The sequence below is a fragment of the Furipterus horrens genome, unplaced genomic scaffold (assembly GCF_987537825.1).
Source record: "Furipterus horrens unplaced genomic scaffold, mFurHor1.1.pri manual_scaffold_11, whole genome shotgun sequence".
NCBI classification, from domain to species: Eukaryota; Metazoa; Chordata; class Mammalia; order Chiroptera; family Furipteridae; genus Furipterus; species Furipterus horrens.
The window spans coordinates 21,540,861-21,559,319 of NW_028327181.1; the positions used below are offsets into that span (position 1 = coordinate 21,540,861).

Sequence of the window (18,459 nt, forward strand, 5' to 3'; positions counted from 1 at the left end):
TAAGCCTAGGCTAGCTTCCAAGGCGCTTTCTTAGCCACCACCCTAGCCACATCGTCTGTTACACCCACCCGTCCCAAGGACTGCCACATTTCGATTAGAGGCCTGGGAAGGGGAACTAAAGGTACAGGGGCAGCAAAACGTCTCCTGCAGTTTTAGAATAATTCATACGGAAGAACTATTTCTGAAAGGAATCCATTTATACCTAACATTGCAAAGGGAACAATATTTGGGTGGTCGTCCCTGCATCCTTTCCAGCCCCGTGAAGGGTAGCACTGTGCTTCTTGAAGTCTTGCTTCCTAATATTGGTTGAAATGTGTGTGTTTCAATAGTTTTTAAACCCTGTGCCCCACCAGAAGAACCTTCAGGATGTTAAGAATACTACAGTCTCAAACCTAGGTAAGAGCATTGCTTTCCTCATGTTCCTGGCAACTGAAATATGTTTGGCTTCCTTAATTTCACATTCAAGGCCCTCCACTACTTTCCCAATCTTTTTACTCACCCTTCCACTGGATGACCCTTCCTGTCAGTGCACACTGTAGAATCGGAAAGAGAAATTGGGGTAATACACTTCACGTTTCTCCTCGGCACTTAACTTGACATTTATTGTTTCTCTTCCATCCTTTTAGATGATTCCACTAATATTGCAGAAGATGATGAAGAAGATGTAGGTAGGACAAAAATTCATTTGCATATATCTACTAGCATTCTGTTTCCTTTAATTGTGACCTTCATGATGTGAGTAATGTGATCTCAAGTGGAGAACTGGCTTTGCCTCTATTTTCTTTATAAATAGTGAATAGCAGGAGAAATACTAAATTAGGAGTGGAGCGTGTTTCTTTAGAGGACGTTGAAATGAAGCTTGTAGGAGTGGATTAAGAATGTTCAGCTGGCAAGGAAAAGATTAGGTCTGGTGCTGATGAATGTGGACTTGCTTGAAGTTAGAGGTTTGTATAACAACAGAGCATAAGAAAGTGGGACCTCCTGAGAAAAAGGAATTCTCAGTGCTATGTCATTCTTTCTGGAAATTTATTTTTTTAATATGTTTGAAAATATTTTCTTTATTTTTAGAGAGGGGAAGGGAAGGAGAAAGAGAGGGAGAGAAACATCAATTGGTTGCCTCTTGCATGCCCCCCAGCTGGGGACAGGCCCACAACCTGGGCATGTTCCCTGACCTGGAATCAGAGCCATCAGCCTTTCCTTTTGTGGGACAACGCTCAGCCGACGGAGCCACACCCATCAGGGCTCTGGAAACTTACTGAGAAGCGGTTGCTTGATACACACCACTACATGGGACAGAGCAACTTATTAGGTGTCATTTAGGAAGCCCGAATTTTCCCCTGCAGTACCCCCTTTTTATTCTTGCTTTTCTAGTGGATTTGGCAGCTAATTCGCTCTTAAACAAGTTAATCCGACGGTCCTTAGTAGAATCCAGTCAACAAATTGAGGTCTTACAAAAGGATCCCAGCTCTCCGCTTTATTCAGTGAGAGCATTTGAAGAGCTCCGGCTGTGAGTATTTTCACTCTTCCAGTGGGGTACATGCTGGAAAGCAGGGCACAGAACAAACTCATGTGCTGCTAATAAAACTGCCAGGATCTCCCCTTTGCATTCGGGTATTTAATATTATAATAAGATATATACCTTTTGCATGTAATTAAAATATAGCTCAAAGAGGAACACTCAGATACCTGCCTGGTTCAGCAGATTGAGGACATTTTTTATGATAAAATATTACTAATCTTGCTGTGCTAAGGGAAATAGCTACGCCAGACACAACCGTATTACTACTCTCCATACCAGAATACAGATCCGGGCATTAAAATGAATACCTTTCTCAAGTGGGTTTGCATTTCCTAGAGGTTTATCATTTGGCATTAAGGAAATATATTTTACTGATACAGACTTTTATAAAGGGGAAGGGTCCAAAATCGCAATGCCCAGACATTTTCTAAATGGAGATTAATAGTTGGCTGCTGGTAGTCTACCAGTCAGTCTGCCAATTAAGCACATCAAAAACGTGCGTTTTATTGAAAGTGGAAATGTTCCAGCCCACTTCACTTTACCCTTCTTTTAACGTCTATCATGAGAGCCCAGGAAAGAAGCACTTAAAGACCGGATCAGAAGGATGAGGCGATAGTGCCTTCTGCTCCTGGGCAGACTTGATAAGTAAATACGTTTCTGCCTTCTCTGAAAACAGCTATTAAAACATCCAAGTTTGTCATTCATTAAAAAGAATTAAATAATAAATCTCATGTAGTTTTCTATTTGTGTGGGAAAGAAAGGCTTCCTGGCAAATTGATGCACTTCTGTCAGATGAGTTTTTCCTTTCTTGCTTGATTCAACAGAAAATTCAATGTTAGGTTCTATTACTGTCCTTATCCCAGGCTTATAGCATAGAGTATTATTTTAGGGGTCCAGCTGCACAGAGATGATTGTATATGTTTTGGAGGTGAGGTACAAATTACATAATTCTAGTTTTGAAGCTCACAAAGTGCCTTAATTTAGAAATGAACCTGTCAAGTTTGTATTCTGAGGCTACTGACCAATCATGGGCTTTAAGTGTTTGATTTTTTTTTTTTTTTTTTTTTTTTTTGACAGAAAGGAAGAGTTACTAAAAGGGATCTATGCAATGGGATTTAACAGACCATCCAAAATCCAAGAGATGGCTCTCCCCATGATGCTGGCACATCCGTGAGTTTCCAGGGTGGTGGTATTTCAGCTTTTATTTCATTTTATTTTATTTTTAAAAAAGGTTTTATTTCGTTTTAGAGAGAGAGTAAAGGAGGGAGAGAAACATCAATGTATGGTTGCCTCTTACGTTCCCTGAACTGGGGACCTGGCCGGCAACCCGGGCGTGTGCCCTGACTGGGAATTGAACCAGCGACCCCTTGGTTTGCAGGCCAGTGCTCAGTCACCAGGGCCAACTTGGTTACTTTTAATCTCTAATATGGTCTTCTCTTATCTACAGGCCTCAGAACCTCATAGCCCAGAGCCAGTCTGGAACAGGAAAAACAGCTGCTTTTGTCTTGGCAATGCTGAGCAGAGTGAACGCCTTGGAACTGTTCCCACAAGTAAGGGAAGGCGGAGAGAGACATGGGTTTGCTTTCAACACCAAAGATATTTTAGTAACAGGCGATATTGATGCAATGATATGACATTTACACCAGACCTTCTTTCATAAGATTGTTCAGTATTGGGCAGAAGTACAGGACAGTGGTCTCCAGGCCCAGCTTCACCTCTTACTAGTTAAATGTCTTAGGAGAGGCAGAAAATCTTCCTGAGTCCATTTCCTTGTCTGTAAAGGTGTGGGTTGTAGTTATCTGTTCACCCTGGATCCAAACACCAAGCACAGGGCCTGGCTTGTAGGAACCGCTCATTAAACACTGAACGAGTGAGTGAAGGAATGCGTGAATGAGTGAATACTTGCCCCCTAGGACTGTCGTGCAGATGAAATGAGGTAGTGTGCGTTGTTAGCACTGTGCTTGGTATGAAGAACTAGACGGTCCTCTGGGCCACCTCCCTCCCTCAGCAGAGGAGGAAACTGAGGCTCGGAGAGGGAAACGCCTCACGTAGGTCACCAATGTCAGAGAGTGACTGAGCCGGGATGGCACTGCGCTTGCCCTGCTCCTAGCCTAGCGTCCGTTCATAGAAACTATCTGGTAATCACCCCCTTTCTTCAAACTGTTCCCATCCACTCATTTGACAAGCTGAGGGCCTAAGTACTGAGCGCACACAGTGCGGTGGGGAAGCGAGGATTCTCTCCGGAAGCTTACACTCTGTGCAACAGGATAGGCTGGGGAAGTGGACAGCTGAAGCCAGACAGACAAAATCATCTATTTAATTTTTATCCTCACCTGAGGGATACGTTTATTGATTTTAGAGGGGAAATGAGAGACAGAGGGAGAGACAGAGAGAGAGAAATACTGATGTGAGAGAGAAACATCAATCAGTTGCCTCCTGTAAGCGCCCTGACAGGGAATCAAACCTGCAACCTTTTGGTGTCCAGGCAACGCTCCAATCACCTGAGCCACCCAGTCAGGGTAGAAATCATGTGCGGTTTTTTTGTGTTTTTATTTTTTAAGACAAGTTCAGTGAAATTTATATTTGGGGTTTGATACTGTGAATAATAATTCTTCAGGAAAAGCTGTTTTTGAGAAATGGAAATGATTTTTACCACTTTATGCTTTCCCCTCATCGCCCACCTTTAATTGAAGCATTAAATAGCACCTGTTTCTTCCATCAACATCGTCACTCATTAGCAACCACCATTCACGGGCAGGGCGGTGGGGAGGTAACCGGTGTGAGAGGTGGAAGGAGTGTTCTGCCGGCGATGCACAGGCTGGGTCAGGTCAAGTGGGGAGTGTTCTGGAAATGGGCAGACTTTTCACGGCCGGCAGGAGGTGATGAGGATCCCATTCGAGCTGTAATTTGTCATATTCTCCCTCTTTTTTATTCCATTTCATTCTTCCCCCACCCCAAAGAAGTGTGACCAGTAACCTGTGCGTCTTCATAACCCTTAGGGAGGAGCGTGTAAGAGGCAGCTATTTCTCCATCCTTCAGCTTCTGTCCTCCCATGTTCAGCCTTCACCTCCCATCTCTCAGCTACTAAGATTGTATTCAGCTGAACCTGTTTTATTCAACAGCGCTGTCCCATGTCACTTCTTTGTCTCTCCCTATGCAAAGTTTCATTGTATTTCAGACTTGCACGATGGCTTACAGGAGCCTCTCTCCTCCCCTTTTGGCTCAATTTCAGTGTCTCTGCCTGGCTCCTACCTATGAGCTGGCTTTGCAAACGGGCCACGTGGTTGAACAGATGGGGCAGTTCTGTGCAGATGTCCGAGTGATGTACGCCGTCCGCGGGAACCCAGGTGCGTGCCAGGAAGCCGGGCTTGGCCGGTGTTTTACATCCTGACTCCGCCACAAACAAGCCTGTTACATGACTTCTCTGCTTTCTTATCTCTAAAATGGGGCTGGAATAGCATCTGTCTCACAGAGCTGGTGTCAGAATGAAATGAGATGATGCAGATAAAGGACCGCCCAGAGCCTGGGGCCTATCAAGGACCCTTACTCCCCTCATTTCCACATCCTGCAAGAGGATGCTGTCATGTGTTCTTTTCTTTGAAGCTCAGTTGTTTGGTATAGAACAGCTTTTACGTTTAACTTATTTATTAAAGTATTACCTGTGTATAGCAGGAACAAAAATCTTTCAAAAATAGATCAGAAGGTAAAAGTGAAAGTTGTTCTTCCTTGTCCTGCCCAAACCTCCTTCCAAAGACAGCTATAGTTTTGTAAACGGTGCTTTGATTTTTGTTTTGTTTTTTTAACTCTTACAAATGCACACATATGCATTTGTTTTTTTAGAGTGTTTACAAAACTGGGAGTATTGTTTTTCCCTAATGTTCAAAGACTTACACATTTGGGGTGTCATTCCACATCTGTACATATAGCCCCACTTGATTCTTTTGGCCAGCTGCATAATACTCCATCATTTATTCAGTGTAACCTATTGATAGACACTTTGTTGCTTTCCCGTTTGGGGAGGGTTTGTAGGGCCTGCACGGCTGTGCCAGGATTTCTGTAGGACAGCGGGATTGTTGCGAGCTGACCTTTGAAATGAAATAGACATGCAGGATATTATCATTAGCATCAAAATAGAAAGTCAGGAATTTATTTAAAACTGCACATTTAAAAACCGCAGTGACCTCAGGGTTTGCACTTGGAAATGGACTTTGGCTTGGGAGTCCTGTGTCGCATCGCCATGTGCTGCGGGCTGCTTGCACCTGGGGAGGGCCTTCACACCCTTTTCTCCCTAGTGCCCAGGAGCTCCGAAGACGTCACCAAGCAAATTATCATCGGCACTCCCGGGACGGTTATGTACTGGTGTTTCAAGCGAAAATTGTTCGATCTGGCTAATATTCGTGTTTTCGTCCTGGATGAAGCCGACATCATGATAGGCACACAAGGATTCTTAGACCAGAGCATCCGTATCCAGAGGTAATCGTCATGCTCACCCTTCCTTCCTGGGCCTCTGGCCCCACGAGAAATGCCATTTGTCTGCTGCCCCTCCTGCCTGTACTGCCTGGCTCTCCACTGCCTTCACCATAGAAACAGCCTTAGTTTCTCGTTCTCACAGCCCGCAGGCCTCAGGCTGCTAGGATTGTCCACCTTCCCGAGTGCTTTCTTGTACCACAGGCGTACAGATGAATCCACAGACTGGGTGTTGCCCCAAAATTTGCCAATAATTTTTTTTTTTTTAATTTGGAGCAAAATTCTAAAGAGAATTTATTGACATCTGATGGGGCTTCTATAAGGTTATGGTGGATGCATAAGGGTATAGGGAGGATGGTATCCCAGCAGGAGCCTCTTAGTCTAGCCCCGATGTTGCCTGTAATTTGTGAAATAGATCCTGTCCTTGGGTTAGGCCTCTCTCTCGGGATCTCCTGAGGGGCTGAAAGCGGGACATTACCATCCCCAGCCTGAGATTGACTGAATCAGAATTTCTGGGAGAGGGCTTTAGAAATATGTATCACTTACTTTTATTTATTTTTTTATTTTTTAAAATATTTTACTTATTTGTTTTCAGTGAGGGGAAAGGGAGGGAGAAAGAAAAGGAGAGAAACATCAATGTGTGTTTCATGCGCCCCCAACTGGGGACCTGACCCACAATCCAGGCATGTGCCCTGACTGGGAATTGAACCAGCGCTCCTTTGATTCACAGGCTGGCGCTCAATCTGCTGAACCACACTGGCCAGGGCTCACTTATTTCTAAATAAAGTATTTATACATATAATGTTATATTCAAATAGTATTGAAAGACTTGCAATGAAAAACAGAAATCCCCTGCCCCACCCCCCAGAGAATACATCTCTGTTGTGATATTAATGTCACGTCTTTAAATAATATGCTTATACTGCTATTTCTGGGTGTCTAGTCATTGTCTGCGGGCTTCCCATCAGAGGAGGTAGGAGTTCAGTTCTTCTGTAACCACCACTCACTCTCGCCCTGCCGTCCCCTCTAACACCTCTCTGTGCTTGTAGCATAAGCTTGTTCATGAACAGTAAGCGTTGCTATCATATGGTATTATAAATATCGTCCACCGCTGATCAGTGGACTATTAAAATTACGTTTTTCTTGTACAGCTTTTTCTCCTAGAAGTAATTGTTGCCTATTTTAGTTTGCTGAGCAAGTATCATTGTAGGGATCTTTAATTTTCCTCTGCCTGTTTCTCATGTGTGCCCTATGTCCATGATCTCTCCAGACAGTGGAATACAATTTGAAAATCCATTGATTTCTTTTTTTTTTTTTTTTTTTTACCCTGAAGCTCTTCCAAACTCCCTCTCTGTAGTTTTAGTCTGGACCAGTTGCTGTCCAGATCTGCTGTCCATCCATCGGTCATTACAGGTCATCCTGTGCCCGCTTACTGTTTTGAATTCCCTGTTTTCTGGGTCCTTTTTGCTGGCTTGCTGTTGACTTATGCAGTGCGCTGCAGTGTGCTTTCTAATGGCTTCCTAAAATGAATGTACAGTTGGTTCACCTTCCAGCTCCTGCCTGTCTGAAAATGCCTTCACTGACCCTGTACATTTGATCATTTGGTGTAGGGTTTGCCTGGATATGGACTTCCATGTTGAAACCTATTCCCCTGCAAATTCAGAGACAGTGTTAAAACAGGAAAAGTTTTCTTTAAATACTACGAGTATAATGAATACTCTCAGTTATCAGTGTTGTTGCTGAGAAGTTTCTCATCCTGATCCTGATCCTTCTGTGTGAAACCTGTTTATTTCTCTCCAGAATCTTTTAGAACCTTCCTTATCCCTGGTGTTCTGAAACTCATCACTGAGGTGCTTTGGTTGGGTTTTTAAAAATTCATTTACTTGACACTGTACTGTTTTCATTCCCAAAACTTGTGCCTGCCAGATCCAGGACAATTTCTTATGCTGTTTCTTTCCTTAAAGTGACCAACTTTTTAGGGAGCCATCTGGGACACAGTCATCACAAACAAAAATATATTGTAATAATATAATATAAAAGTAACCATATTCATGTGTTCTTACTTTACCATACAAATGTGAAAAATATTGATTTGAAATTATATATTATTCTGTTTTTCTCTGACATTAATGCTACTATTTAAGCAATACAGCAGAACTAGTTAACAGCAGTCACAGTAAACACTAATAGTGGAACTAATTAAATAAATATGTATGAGAAAAATATAACTATTTTATAATGTTTCATCTTTGGTACAGCTATTTATTTTAATCATTTTAAACTTGTTTTTGGATGCTTAAGTTTTGTAGGCTATGCTACCACATATTCTTAAGATACACAAAGTTTTTACAGGGAGAACATAGGTACAGAAGGACTAATTAATCAGATATTACCTCTAATCAGAGGCCATCAAACAATTGTGGAGAAATGGCATATAATTTCTATTTTACTACACCCTTTCCTCCATTGTCATCCTCAGTGTATTGAGGAAGGACATTCTCCTTGTCTCACACTTTGCGGATAGGATTTTATGGCACACCAACCTTGGGAATCTTCCCTGTGGCCAGTGGCAGTGAGAGGCGTCTTACAGGCACACGTCTGAGGACGCCCTCGCCTCCCGTTCCTATACAGTGAAAACTTATTAAGGCTGCTGCAATTTTAACTGAAAAGCTACCAAAAACTTTGAAATGAAAAGCTCAGTTTCACGCGTGAGCAAATTGTGCACCATTTTAGAAGTGTGTACAGAGTACGCAGGACATTTAGCTGGTATGTTTTTTTCACTTCCTTTGATGAGAAGTTTACAGATGGGGTGGAATCTGCCAGTATTGACATTTGCACACGCAGATAGTTGAGCAAAGACTAGTTTATATTTGGATACAATTATCAACAGCCTTTTGTTTTATTAAAACTTAACTGAAATCAAGAAGATGTTTTGAGTTCTCGTTTTTCAAATGCAAATATCTAAAAGCTCAGGAGGGTTGTATTTTGTTGCTGTGATTTGACGTATCATTGGATACAACAGTTTGCATTCTCTGAACCGGAAATGGAGCTGTGCTGAGTTTCATGGAGAGAGCAGGGCAGGGATGCAGTAACGCCCGCCCGCCCGCCCTCGGTGGGGTGTGGCCAAACTAATTCCGCAGCCACTGCCTCCAGCTGGCTGGTATTTAGAGGAGGCAGAAGGAACTTGGAATGGAGAAGGTTTTTGCCTGTCAGCCTATGTTTTCCACATCTCCTCCACAGGCCTGATCCCAAATTCTTTCCTTTCTAGGGTGCAGTATGCTCTGTATCTGTTATTTACCTCTTCAGCCCAGTTGCATGTGTCCTTCCACCTGTCATTAGCCACCTTTTTCTGTCCTGTCTGGGTCATACTGATGTTTTTCTCTGTCTTTTCCGTGGTGTCCTGTTCTTGCTACTGTTACAATATGCTGGATAGAATATACTGGATACAATATGCTACTGTTGTTTCTTTGAGGGTATCAATTACGGTATTTCAAAGTTTTTTCTGTTTCCAACATTGTCTCTGAGTTATTGAAGTTCACTTTTGTTTCACTTTATTTTTATTGTTGACACTATTACAGATGTCCCCACTCCTCCCCCGCCGCTTTTCCCGCCTCCAGCCAGCCCCCGCCCCCTTCCCTTTGGCCACCACCTCACTACTGTCTGTGTCTGCGGGTCATGCATATATGTTCTTCGGCTACCCCTCCCCCTTCTTTCCTCCAGTCCCCCCACCTCCGGCAGCTGTCAGTCTGCTCCACGTGTTCATGCCTCTGGTTCTCTCACTTTCTAAGTTTACTCATTTGTCTGTTTGCTGCAGTCCTGGCCCTTTGCTCGTCACACCTGGTGACGCACCGCCAGCCTTTCTCAGCTCAGGCGGAAGAACTGAACGCATCGGGGCAGCTCTGCTTGCTAGCGGGGCTTTGTAGCTCAGGAAGCTCTGCTTCGGGGTGACTGACATCTGACGCTCTGTAGGACCCTGATGTCGCCAGTCTCCTTCCTGGGAGACAGACACGGGTGGCCAGCATTCTGGGAACACTGGGGGGGGGGGCACTGGGCTGGCACGGGCCCCCATTCAGTGTGTGCATCCCACTGGACCCCACACTCTCAGCTCTGTGCTCCCCCTCCCCTGCTGTCGAGGCTGTTTTTCCTGAGTCTGGGGTCTGCACCGAATGAACCTCTCGTCTTGGGCTGGCGCGTCCCTGGCCGTGTGAAGGACAGTGCTGTCCACCTGTTGCTCATACATGTTTTCAGCTTTTTAAAAACAGCTTTGGCCAGACCAAGAGAGACTCTGATAAGTTGGTGTATTTATGTATAATAGCAAATAGAAGATTCAGAACTCCAAGAAAGATTCAATAGTCAAAAAGGGCTTTCTGCTCAAGAGAGTATTAAGTGATAATTAGAGCATCTATGTTGGTTGTTTATCCCTCCATTGTTCAGCTTTCCTTCTTTTTGCTTAAAAGTGAAATCACAGTACTGTCCAATAGAAATATAATGCCAGCCATATGCATAATTTAAAATTGTTTACTGGCCATCTTAAAAAAAGAAGCAGGTAAAAGTATGTTATATTTTATTTAACCCAACATATCAAAAATAGCATTTCAACAAACAATGTAAAAGTTATTCACAAAATAGTTGACATTCCTTTTTCATGTTCTGTCTTCAGAATCTAGTGTGTTCTGCAGAAAAGTTCTCCTTATATAACGGGCATAAATTTTTCTTTCGGAGTGGCATGGTCTAGCCTTGGGCCGCCAGGCCTGGTGCCATCTTTTTCCAGATGAAGGCTTATGATACAGCCGATGGCCAGGCGGTCCGGGCAGGCCAGTGCAGAATTTCCCTAGTGTCTTCTGACATGCCACCCCACTTCCAGCCCTGTCCCCCAAGTCTCTGCCCTCTGGTGCCTGCAGGCCCCACACCTCCTGGGGGACCTTCCCAGCTCGGGGGTGTTTCTCATCACCATTTCCATGGGTAGCACTCCTGTTGTTGCTTCATCCCCTTTTTCATTCCCCATTTTCCGTCTTCGAAAAAAGTGTCTAAATGTCTTCTCTATCAATTCCTCCTGCTCCAGTCGCCAAGCGTCTATGGAGTCCTATCTTTTTATTTGTGCAGAATCCTACTGGTGGGATGTGGGGGGCTGAGGAGGCACCATATGTAGACAGTTCCCCGTAGGTGACCCGAAGTCTGTCTGACTATCATTTGAAAAGCGCCCCAGAGGAGCCAGGCCACAGGCTTGTAGGGGCTGCATGATCTCTTCCTCTCTCTGGTAGCCCTAACAGCTTATTTTTCTAAGTGTGCCGTCGTCTTCTCAAAAGTAGGGGTCCTTCTTTGGTCCCTCTTTTGTTTTTAAAAATGAGCTTTGTATTGACGTAAAAACCAGGTACAGCTGTGTGAATGATCACAAACAGGCTGTGCTTCTGTAACGGGGGGATAGGGGTGGTCCAGACGCTGCCTGCAGCCCTTCCCTGTCACTGGTCCCTCTCTCCTCCGGTGGGAAACTTGCGTTCTGACTGCTGGCTCCACAGATGCATTTTGCCTGTTTGGGGACTTGATATAAACTTAGCCCTGTACTCATTATGGGTTCATTTTGCATTTCAGACTCAGTAGCATTTCCCCCTCCTGTTTGCTTATATCTGGGTTTTTCCTGTTGCAAGTAAAGCCTGTTGTGGCTGCTGTTCTTCCCCTCCCGAGCGGCAGAGCCCCTGCCGTGGAAGGACAGCCTCTGTGCCCCTCATTCCCCCAAAACGCTACGTGGGCTGATCACTATGAACAGCCTCTAGACTATCACGCTTGGCTTCTTCTAAAGAGGAAATTTGGTGTGAAAACCTGAAACCTCCGGAATACACGTGTAAATTGTGCCCTTGAGCCCCATAGTCGGTGTACACATTTTTCCCATTCTGGGCGGCCGGGAGGAGCCGGACACGCTGCTCGTTGCATGGCGGTGCGGCCAGTGGCCAGCACACCTTGTACGCTGACCCCAGAGCAGGCATGTGGGGAGCAGCTGATGGCAGCAGGCACCGAGTGCTCAAGGCTGCCTCCAAGGAGAGTGGCATGGGTGGCGCTAGGTCACAGCCTTCTTCCCTTCCCTGTCAGAGGTTTGTCCTCCGGGTGCCAGATGCTCCTCTTCTCGGCGACCTTTGAGGACTCTGTGTGGAGGTTTGCAGAACGAATCATTCCCGAACCCAATGTTATCAAGTTACGAAGAGAGGAGCTGACCCTGAACACCATCCGCCAGTACTACATGCTGTGTGGGGACAGGAAAGACAAGTACCAAGCTCTGTGCAACATTTATGGTGGCGTCACCGTAGGCCAGGCCATCATCTTCTGCCAGGTAACTGCTGGGTTGTCCTTACTGAACCCAGACTTGCCTGAAGGTGGGGGCAGGGGGACAGTGACACCCAGAGGAGTGGCCCAGCCAGGCACTGTGCTCAGCACCTTTGGCACCTCATGCAGCTTAATCTTCAGAGTAGCTCTGAGTAAAGATGATTTGTATTTTGTGGGTGAAACTTAGAAAGATTAATAATGGAATGGGACTTCAGTTTGTTAAACAGAGGGCATCCTTATAGTAGGAGGTGGCTTCTAACACTTTCCTGTGGAGGCTGATGTTCCTGGTGGGGTTTTGACAGACGCCCTTTTCAGGTTAAGAATATTCTCTTCTGTCCTAACTTCCTGTGAGTAAGTAGCTACTCAGTTATCACTGGTAACATCATGCTGCTTTTGTTTTCATATTTTTTGTCATTTGAAATTTTTAGTGTCCGTGTATTTTATTTTTTCACTGCCACGTGGTCACTCTACGCTCCATGACAGCAGGACCCCGTTGGTCTTGCTTTCTTGTCTCCTGCACTAGAATGGCACCCACATGGCACTTGAACGGCACTGAACACGTGTCTGTAGAACAAAGGAAAGCTCAGCTCTGCCACAGACTAGCCACGTAACCTTGGACTAGTTACCCAGGTTTTTAAGCTTTTAAAAAATTTTTAAAAAATGAAATTAGGTAACTACTTCATCAAACCGTAGGTGTAAAGACTTGAGTGGCATGCCTGGCGTGGAACACCCTTAGAGAGTCTGATATTGTTACGTTATCTCATTTTGTCCTCATAGCCCCAGGGGAGGGAGGCAGAGCAGTTTTATTACCTGTTTCATGGCTGAGCAGCCACAGCTTGGACAGGCTGAGAGGCTGTGACCCTCAGAAGAACAGAAGAGTCCCATGCCCACCCTAGCTGCCTTGAGGACGGCCCTTCCCGGCGCCATCCTGCACGCGTGGGTACTGCAGACACAGCCGGTCTGCTTTAACTTGGGGTGCTGGGCTGGGCTTTCTTTTTTCTTTTTATCATGCAGACTCGTCGCAATGCCAAGTGGTTGATGGTGGAGATGACGCAGGATGGCCACCAAGTGTCTCTGTTAAGTGGGGAGCTGACCGTGGATCAGCGAGCGTGCATCATTCAGAGGTTTCGGGATGGGAAGGAGAAAGTCCTCATAACAACCAACGTCTGTGCTCGAGGTGTGTATGCATGCATGTGCGTGTGTTTAAAGTCTAGTTCATTTTCTAAAAAATGTTTGGATTTTTTATTTTATTCTATTTTATTTTTTAATTATATTTTCTTGATTATGCTATTACAGTTCTCCCAAGTTTTCTGGCTTGCCTGCATCCTGCTGGCACCCCCCACTCCCTCAGGCAGTACCCCCACCATTGTTCATGTCCATGGGTCATGCACATAACTTCTTTGGCTCCTTCACTTCCTGTGCTGTACTTTACATCCCCATGGCTGTTCTGTGACTACCTATTTGTACTTCTTCATCCCCTCACCTCTTCACCCATTCCCTCACGTACCCCTCCTGTCTGGCAACTGTCAAAGCGCTCTTCGTATCCATGATTCTGTCTCTGTTCTTCTTGTTTGCTTAGTTTGTTTTTTAGATTCAATTGTTGATAGATTTGTATTTATTGCCATTTTAGTGTTCATAGTTTTGATCTTCTTTTTCTTAAACATGTCCTTTTGACATTTCACATAATAATGGTTTGGTCATGATGAACTCTTAGTTTTTTCTTCTCTGGGTAGCCCTTTGATTCTAAGTGATAGCTTTGCTGGGTAGAAAAATCTTGGCTTTAGGTCCCTGCTTTTCATGACTTTGAATATTTCTTGCCAATTCCTTCTAATCTGCAAAGTTTCTTTTGAGAAATCAGCTGACAGTCTTATAGGGACTCCTCTGTAGGTAACTAACTGCTTTTCTCTTGCTGCTTTTGAGATTCTCTCTTTATCTTTAATCTTTGGTGTTTTAATTATGATGTGTCTTGGAGTGGGCCTCTTTGCATTCATCTTGTTTGGGACTCTCTGTGCTTCCTGGACTTGCATGTCTATTTCTTTCACCAAATTAGAGAAATTTTCTTTCATTATTTTTTCAAATAGATTTCCAATTTCTTGCTCTTTCTCTTCTCCTTATGGCACCCCTATGATGCACATGTTAGAACACTTGAAGTTGTCCCAGAGGCTGCTTATTTTATCCTCATTTTTTTTTTTTATTCTTGTTCTGATTCCTTATGTTCCAAATCATTGATTTGATTCTTGGCTTCATCCACTCTACTATAGTTTCCCTCTAAATTGTTCTTTATTTCAGTTAGTGTATCTTTCGTTTCTGACTGGATCTTTTTAATGCTTTTGTGGTCCTCACTAAGTTCCTTGAGCATTCTTATAAGCAGTGTTTTAAACTCTGCATCTGATAGTTTGCTTATCTCTGTTTTGTTTAGTTCTTTTTCTGGAGTTTTGATCTGTACTTTCATTTGGGCCATGTTTTTTTGTCTCCTCATTTTGGCAGCCTCTCTGTGTTTGTTTCTGTGTATTAAATAGAGCTGCTTTGACTCCATGTCTTGGTAGTGTGGCCTAATGTAGTAGGGGTTCTTAGGGTCCAGTGGTACCGCCTCCCCTATCACTCAAGCTGGGTACTTGAGGTGCACCCTCTTTGTGAGCTGAGTACACCCTCCTCTTGTAGTTGAGCCTTGGTTGCTGTTGGTAGATGAAAGGGAGGGATTTCCCCAGGCCAGTCAGCTGCAGGGACTGGCTGTGTCCACTGACCACCACCCTCTGCCCTGTGTGGAAGATCAGCTGTGCAGGGGCAGAGGGATGCACGATTTTCATTTCCACTGGCAGTTTAGGAGAGTGTTCCAGTTGCTCTGCCTTCTTGCCAGCACTTGTTCTTGTCACTTTTTCATTTTAACCTTTCTAGCAGATGTGTGTGGTACCTCACATTTTTAACTTCTGTTCCTAATGACTAATGATGTTCATCTCTGAGACGTTTCCAATTTTAAAAACTATTGACTCCTGGGGAAAACCATTTGAGTTTTCAAGAGGAGAGATTTCCTACTTTCTTCATCCCTCCTATGTCCTTGCCTAGACCCGTACTCACACCCTGTTCCCTAGTCCATTGTTAGTTCAGCAGATGGAACTGAGGACCTGCCCCGAGGGCTGCGCCTGCCCCTTTGAAAGAGTCGCCTGAGGAAGGATGGGGTCCCTGCCCCTCCGGAGCTCCCTGCCTAGACCCTTGACTCTAGACCAGTGCATCTAATAGGAATTTTGCTATTGATGAAAACGTCCTGTCCTGTGTTGTCCAGTTAGTAGCCAGCAGCTGTCTGTGGCTGTTGAACACTTGAAATGTGGCCGTTTTGATGATGGAAGTGAATTTCTAATTTGAATCAACTTACAATTAAATAGCCACATGAGGCTGATGGCTCCCATTTGGACAGCGCAACTCCAGACCCAGCAGAAAGAGAGCCCACCGAGCTGCAGTGCCCACGCATGGCGCATGGAGCACAGGGCTGGGCCCGGACTGCTGGTTGGTGGTGGGGTGGGGGCAGTGGGCAGCATGCAGGGGGTACTGGGAGATATTCGATGGGGAGGGTTTTGAAGGAGGATAGATTTTGGTTTGAGGAGAATTTGCAGATTGCCTGGGAACGGCAAGCCCACGTGCCTGGAGTCTGGGCGTTGTGTGTCAGGAGAGGATGGGATGGCACTCCGGTGGTTTGGAAGTCATGAGCTGTTTGTCCTTTGCCCTGTATGACTTGGGCAGTGGGGTCCGAGCACAGTGCCCTGGACGTGGCTCTGGGAATTGTGGTGAGATTAGAGGAGAGGAGGAGAGAGAGAGGAAGCCAGCCTGGAGATTGCGGTAACCTTGAGGCAAGGAGGAGCGGATCTGACTAGGACGAAGGCCATGGAGTTAGTGCAGCTGGGGCCTGTGCTCTGCAGAGGACATGAGCCTGAGAGGCCAGCTGGCAGCTGGCACGGTGGGAGCCGAGGGGGCGGGGTGGCTCTGGGCTCTGGGTCAGAGCCCCTCTCATTGTGCACACATGTGAGCACCCGTGCCCATACACACGGGACGCGTGCAGACTTCTGTCGGACTAGCTCCCATAGACTCACCAAGCGTTGTAGGCGTGCCTTGCAAACAGCCTGCCTGACCTAGTGCCCCTTTCAGTCATGGGAAACCAGGTCTGTGACATGCGACTTCCCTCGATGCTTGGGGCTCTTGGTAGCTGTCTCCCGAGGAAGAGGTGGCAGGACCCTCCACTGTCTCCCCTCTTCTAGGGATTGATGTGCCACAGGTCACGATTGTCGTGAACTTCGATCTCCCTGTGAAGCAGTTGGAGGAGCCGGACTATGAGACCTACCTCCACCGCATAGGGCGGGCCGGACGCTTTGGGAAGAAGGGCCTCACCTTTAATATGATCGAAGTGGATAAGCTGCCGCTGCTCATGAAGATCCAGGACCACTTCAGTGAGTAGCATGGTTCCGGGGGCACTGTGGGCCCCCCCACAGACAGCATCAGGGCGCGCCTGGGCCTCCAGCCAGAGCCCTCACTGGGAGACAGCTGATTAACGTGTATATGGTAGTTAAGTAGAAAATTTTACATCCAGTGACATCAACATGAGCTCACATTTACATGTTATTGCTCATTCGGGGATCTGGAGCGGATTTTCCTGTCCTAAATAAAAAGCCAGGCTGAGCAAAGTAATACAAACTTGAGGATTATATTGTTCCCAGCTTCCTTTTTTATTTGCATTTTCCCTTCTTCTTGCCCCGCTCTACCAAACAGGACAGCCCTAAACTCTGAGGTCTGCTGCCCTCCCCCAACCCCGATCTGAACCAGGCGGGCTGCACCCTGATGGACACTCCGGGGTGGGGGGGGGGGGGTTGTACCCTGAGGTGCCCACTTCTCAGATGACTCCAGGCCCCAAAGCCCACGGATAAGGTTGGGAGCAGGGGAAGAGGAACCCTCGCGTGACTCTAGATATATCTTTCACCTTCTAGGAGTGGGAAGCAGCGGGCACTCCCCCCAAGCACACACACAGAGGCAGCTATATGCAACTTAGAATATCATTTTAAAGGGTTTGGAGACTGACTGTTGCATGTCTGTGGACCCTTCGGGGAAGTAGGTTAAGCGCCTTGTGCCAGGATGACGAGGAAGGACCTGGGGTGGTGGGATGGATGGAGACACCCATTAAGATCTGCTCTTGCTATGGAAGCTCCTAAAGACCTGGTGTTGGGAAATGACCTTGGTGGAGGAGCTTGGGTCCCGTTCCTATCACCGTCCTGGCTCTCTCTCTGTCTCTCTGTCTCTCTCTGTCTCTGTCTCTCTCTCTCTCTCCCCCTCCCCCACCCCCCTCTCCATTCCTACAGAGCTTAGCAGAACCCTTCCCAGTCCCTTGCATGGGCTGTGGCTTTTTTCCTGTCTCATGGTATCTAGACACATGGGTGCTGTTGTCTGGTGCACATGATGTTATTTTACTTAGTCGGTTATTTTGATGCCACCCCCTCCGTATCTAATCTAGAGAATGTGCCTGTCTCAAGGCTGCCCATGCAAGGTGTCACAGGAACACACATTTAAAGGTGTCACTGTTGCATTCGAAGGTGCCCACGGATAAGGTTGGGAGCAGGGGAAGAGGAACCCTGTCATCAGAAGTTTAGAGTTGGGTGGGGTGACATTCCTTGTGGGTCCCGGGTGAGAGTAGCTCATTCCTTGTTCTTGCAGACAGCAACATTGAGCAGCTCAATCCGGAAGACCTGGATGAAATTGAAAAGATTGACTACTGAAGAAAGGACATTATCGTTTGTGAAATTTCCTAGTTTATGTGAAAATGTCCCAGCGGGTTTTAAAGATAATTATTTTTATGTTGAGTCTTTTTCAACACAAAAGTGTCACCTATGGCAAAAATAAATGGGGTAACCTTAGTTTTAAAGACCTGAAGTCTTTTTGAAACCAAATTGATGTGAAACACAGGATGCTTTTGAATAAAGAGGCAACATTATTTCTTTTAATCTTTTCATAGGTAATTGTCTTTGTGGGGGCTACTGGGATGTTTTCGAATTTAATTTGTAGAATCTGAGCAGATCGTCCCTCTTGTGAACATCTTATGCCACGAGATGGCGGTAGAGCTTTGCTGTTTCGCGAGTTTGAGCAAACGCAAAGCCACACATCTTCAGTCCTCACTCACAGCT

The 18,459-nt window shown here is 45.7% G+C and overlaps 1 protein-coding gene across 1 annotated transcript; it reads left to right on the forward strand.

The window, feature by feature from the left end:
• The first annotated feature begins 348 nt into the window (after positions 1 to 348).
• On the forward strand, positions 349 to 18,259 carry DDX25 (DEAD-box helicase 25). The gene is made up of 11 exons (XM_090290489.1): positions 349 to 396; positions 627 to 668; positions 1,372 to 1,507; positions 2,597 to 2,689; positions 2,967 to 3,069; positions 4,752 to 4,866; positions 5,812 to 5,992; positions 12,071 to 12,308; positions 13,316 to 13,478; positions 16,549 to 16,737; positions 17,993 to 18,259. Exons 4-11 carry the CDS (start codon positions 2,628 to 2,630, stop codon positions 18,052 to 18,054), a joined length of 1,113 nt encoding a protein of 370 aa, XP_090146615.1. The 5' UTR covers positions 349 to 396; positions 627 to 668; positions 1,372 to 1,507; positions 2,597 to 2,627; the 3' UTR covers positions 18,055 to 18,259.
• Positions 18,260 to 18,459: the final 200 nt, after the last annotated feature.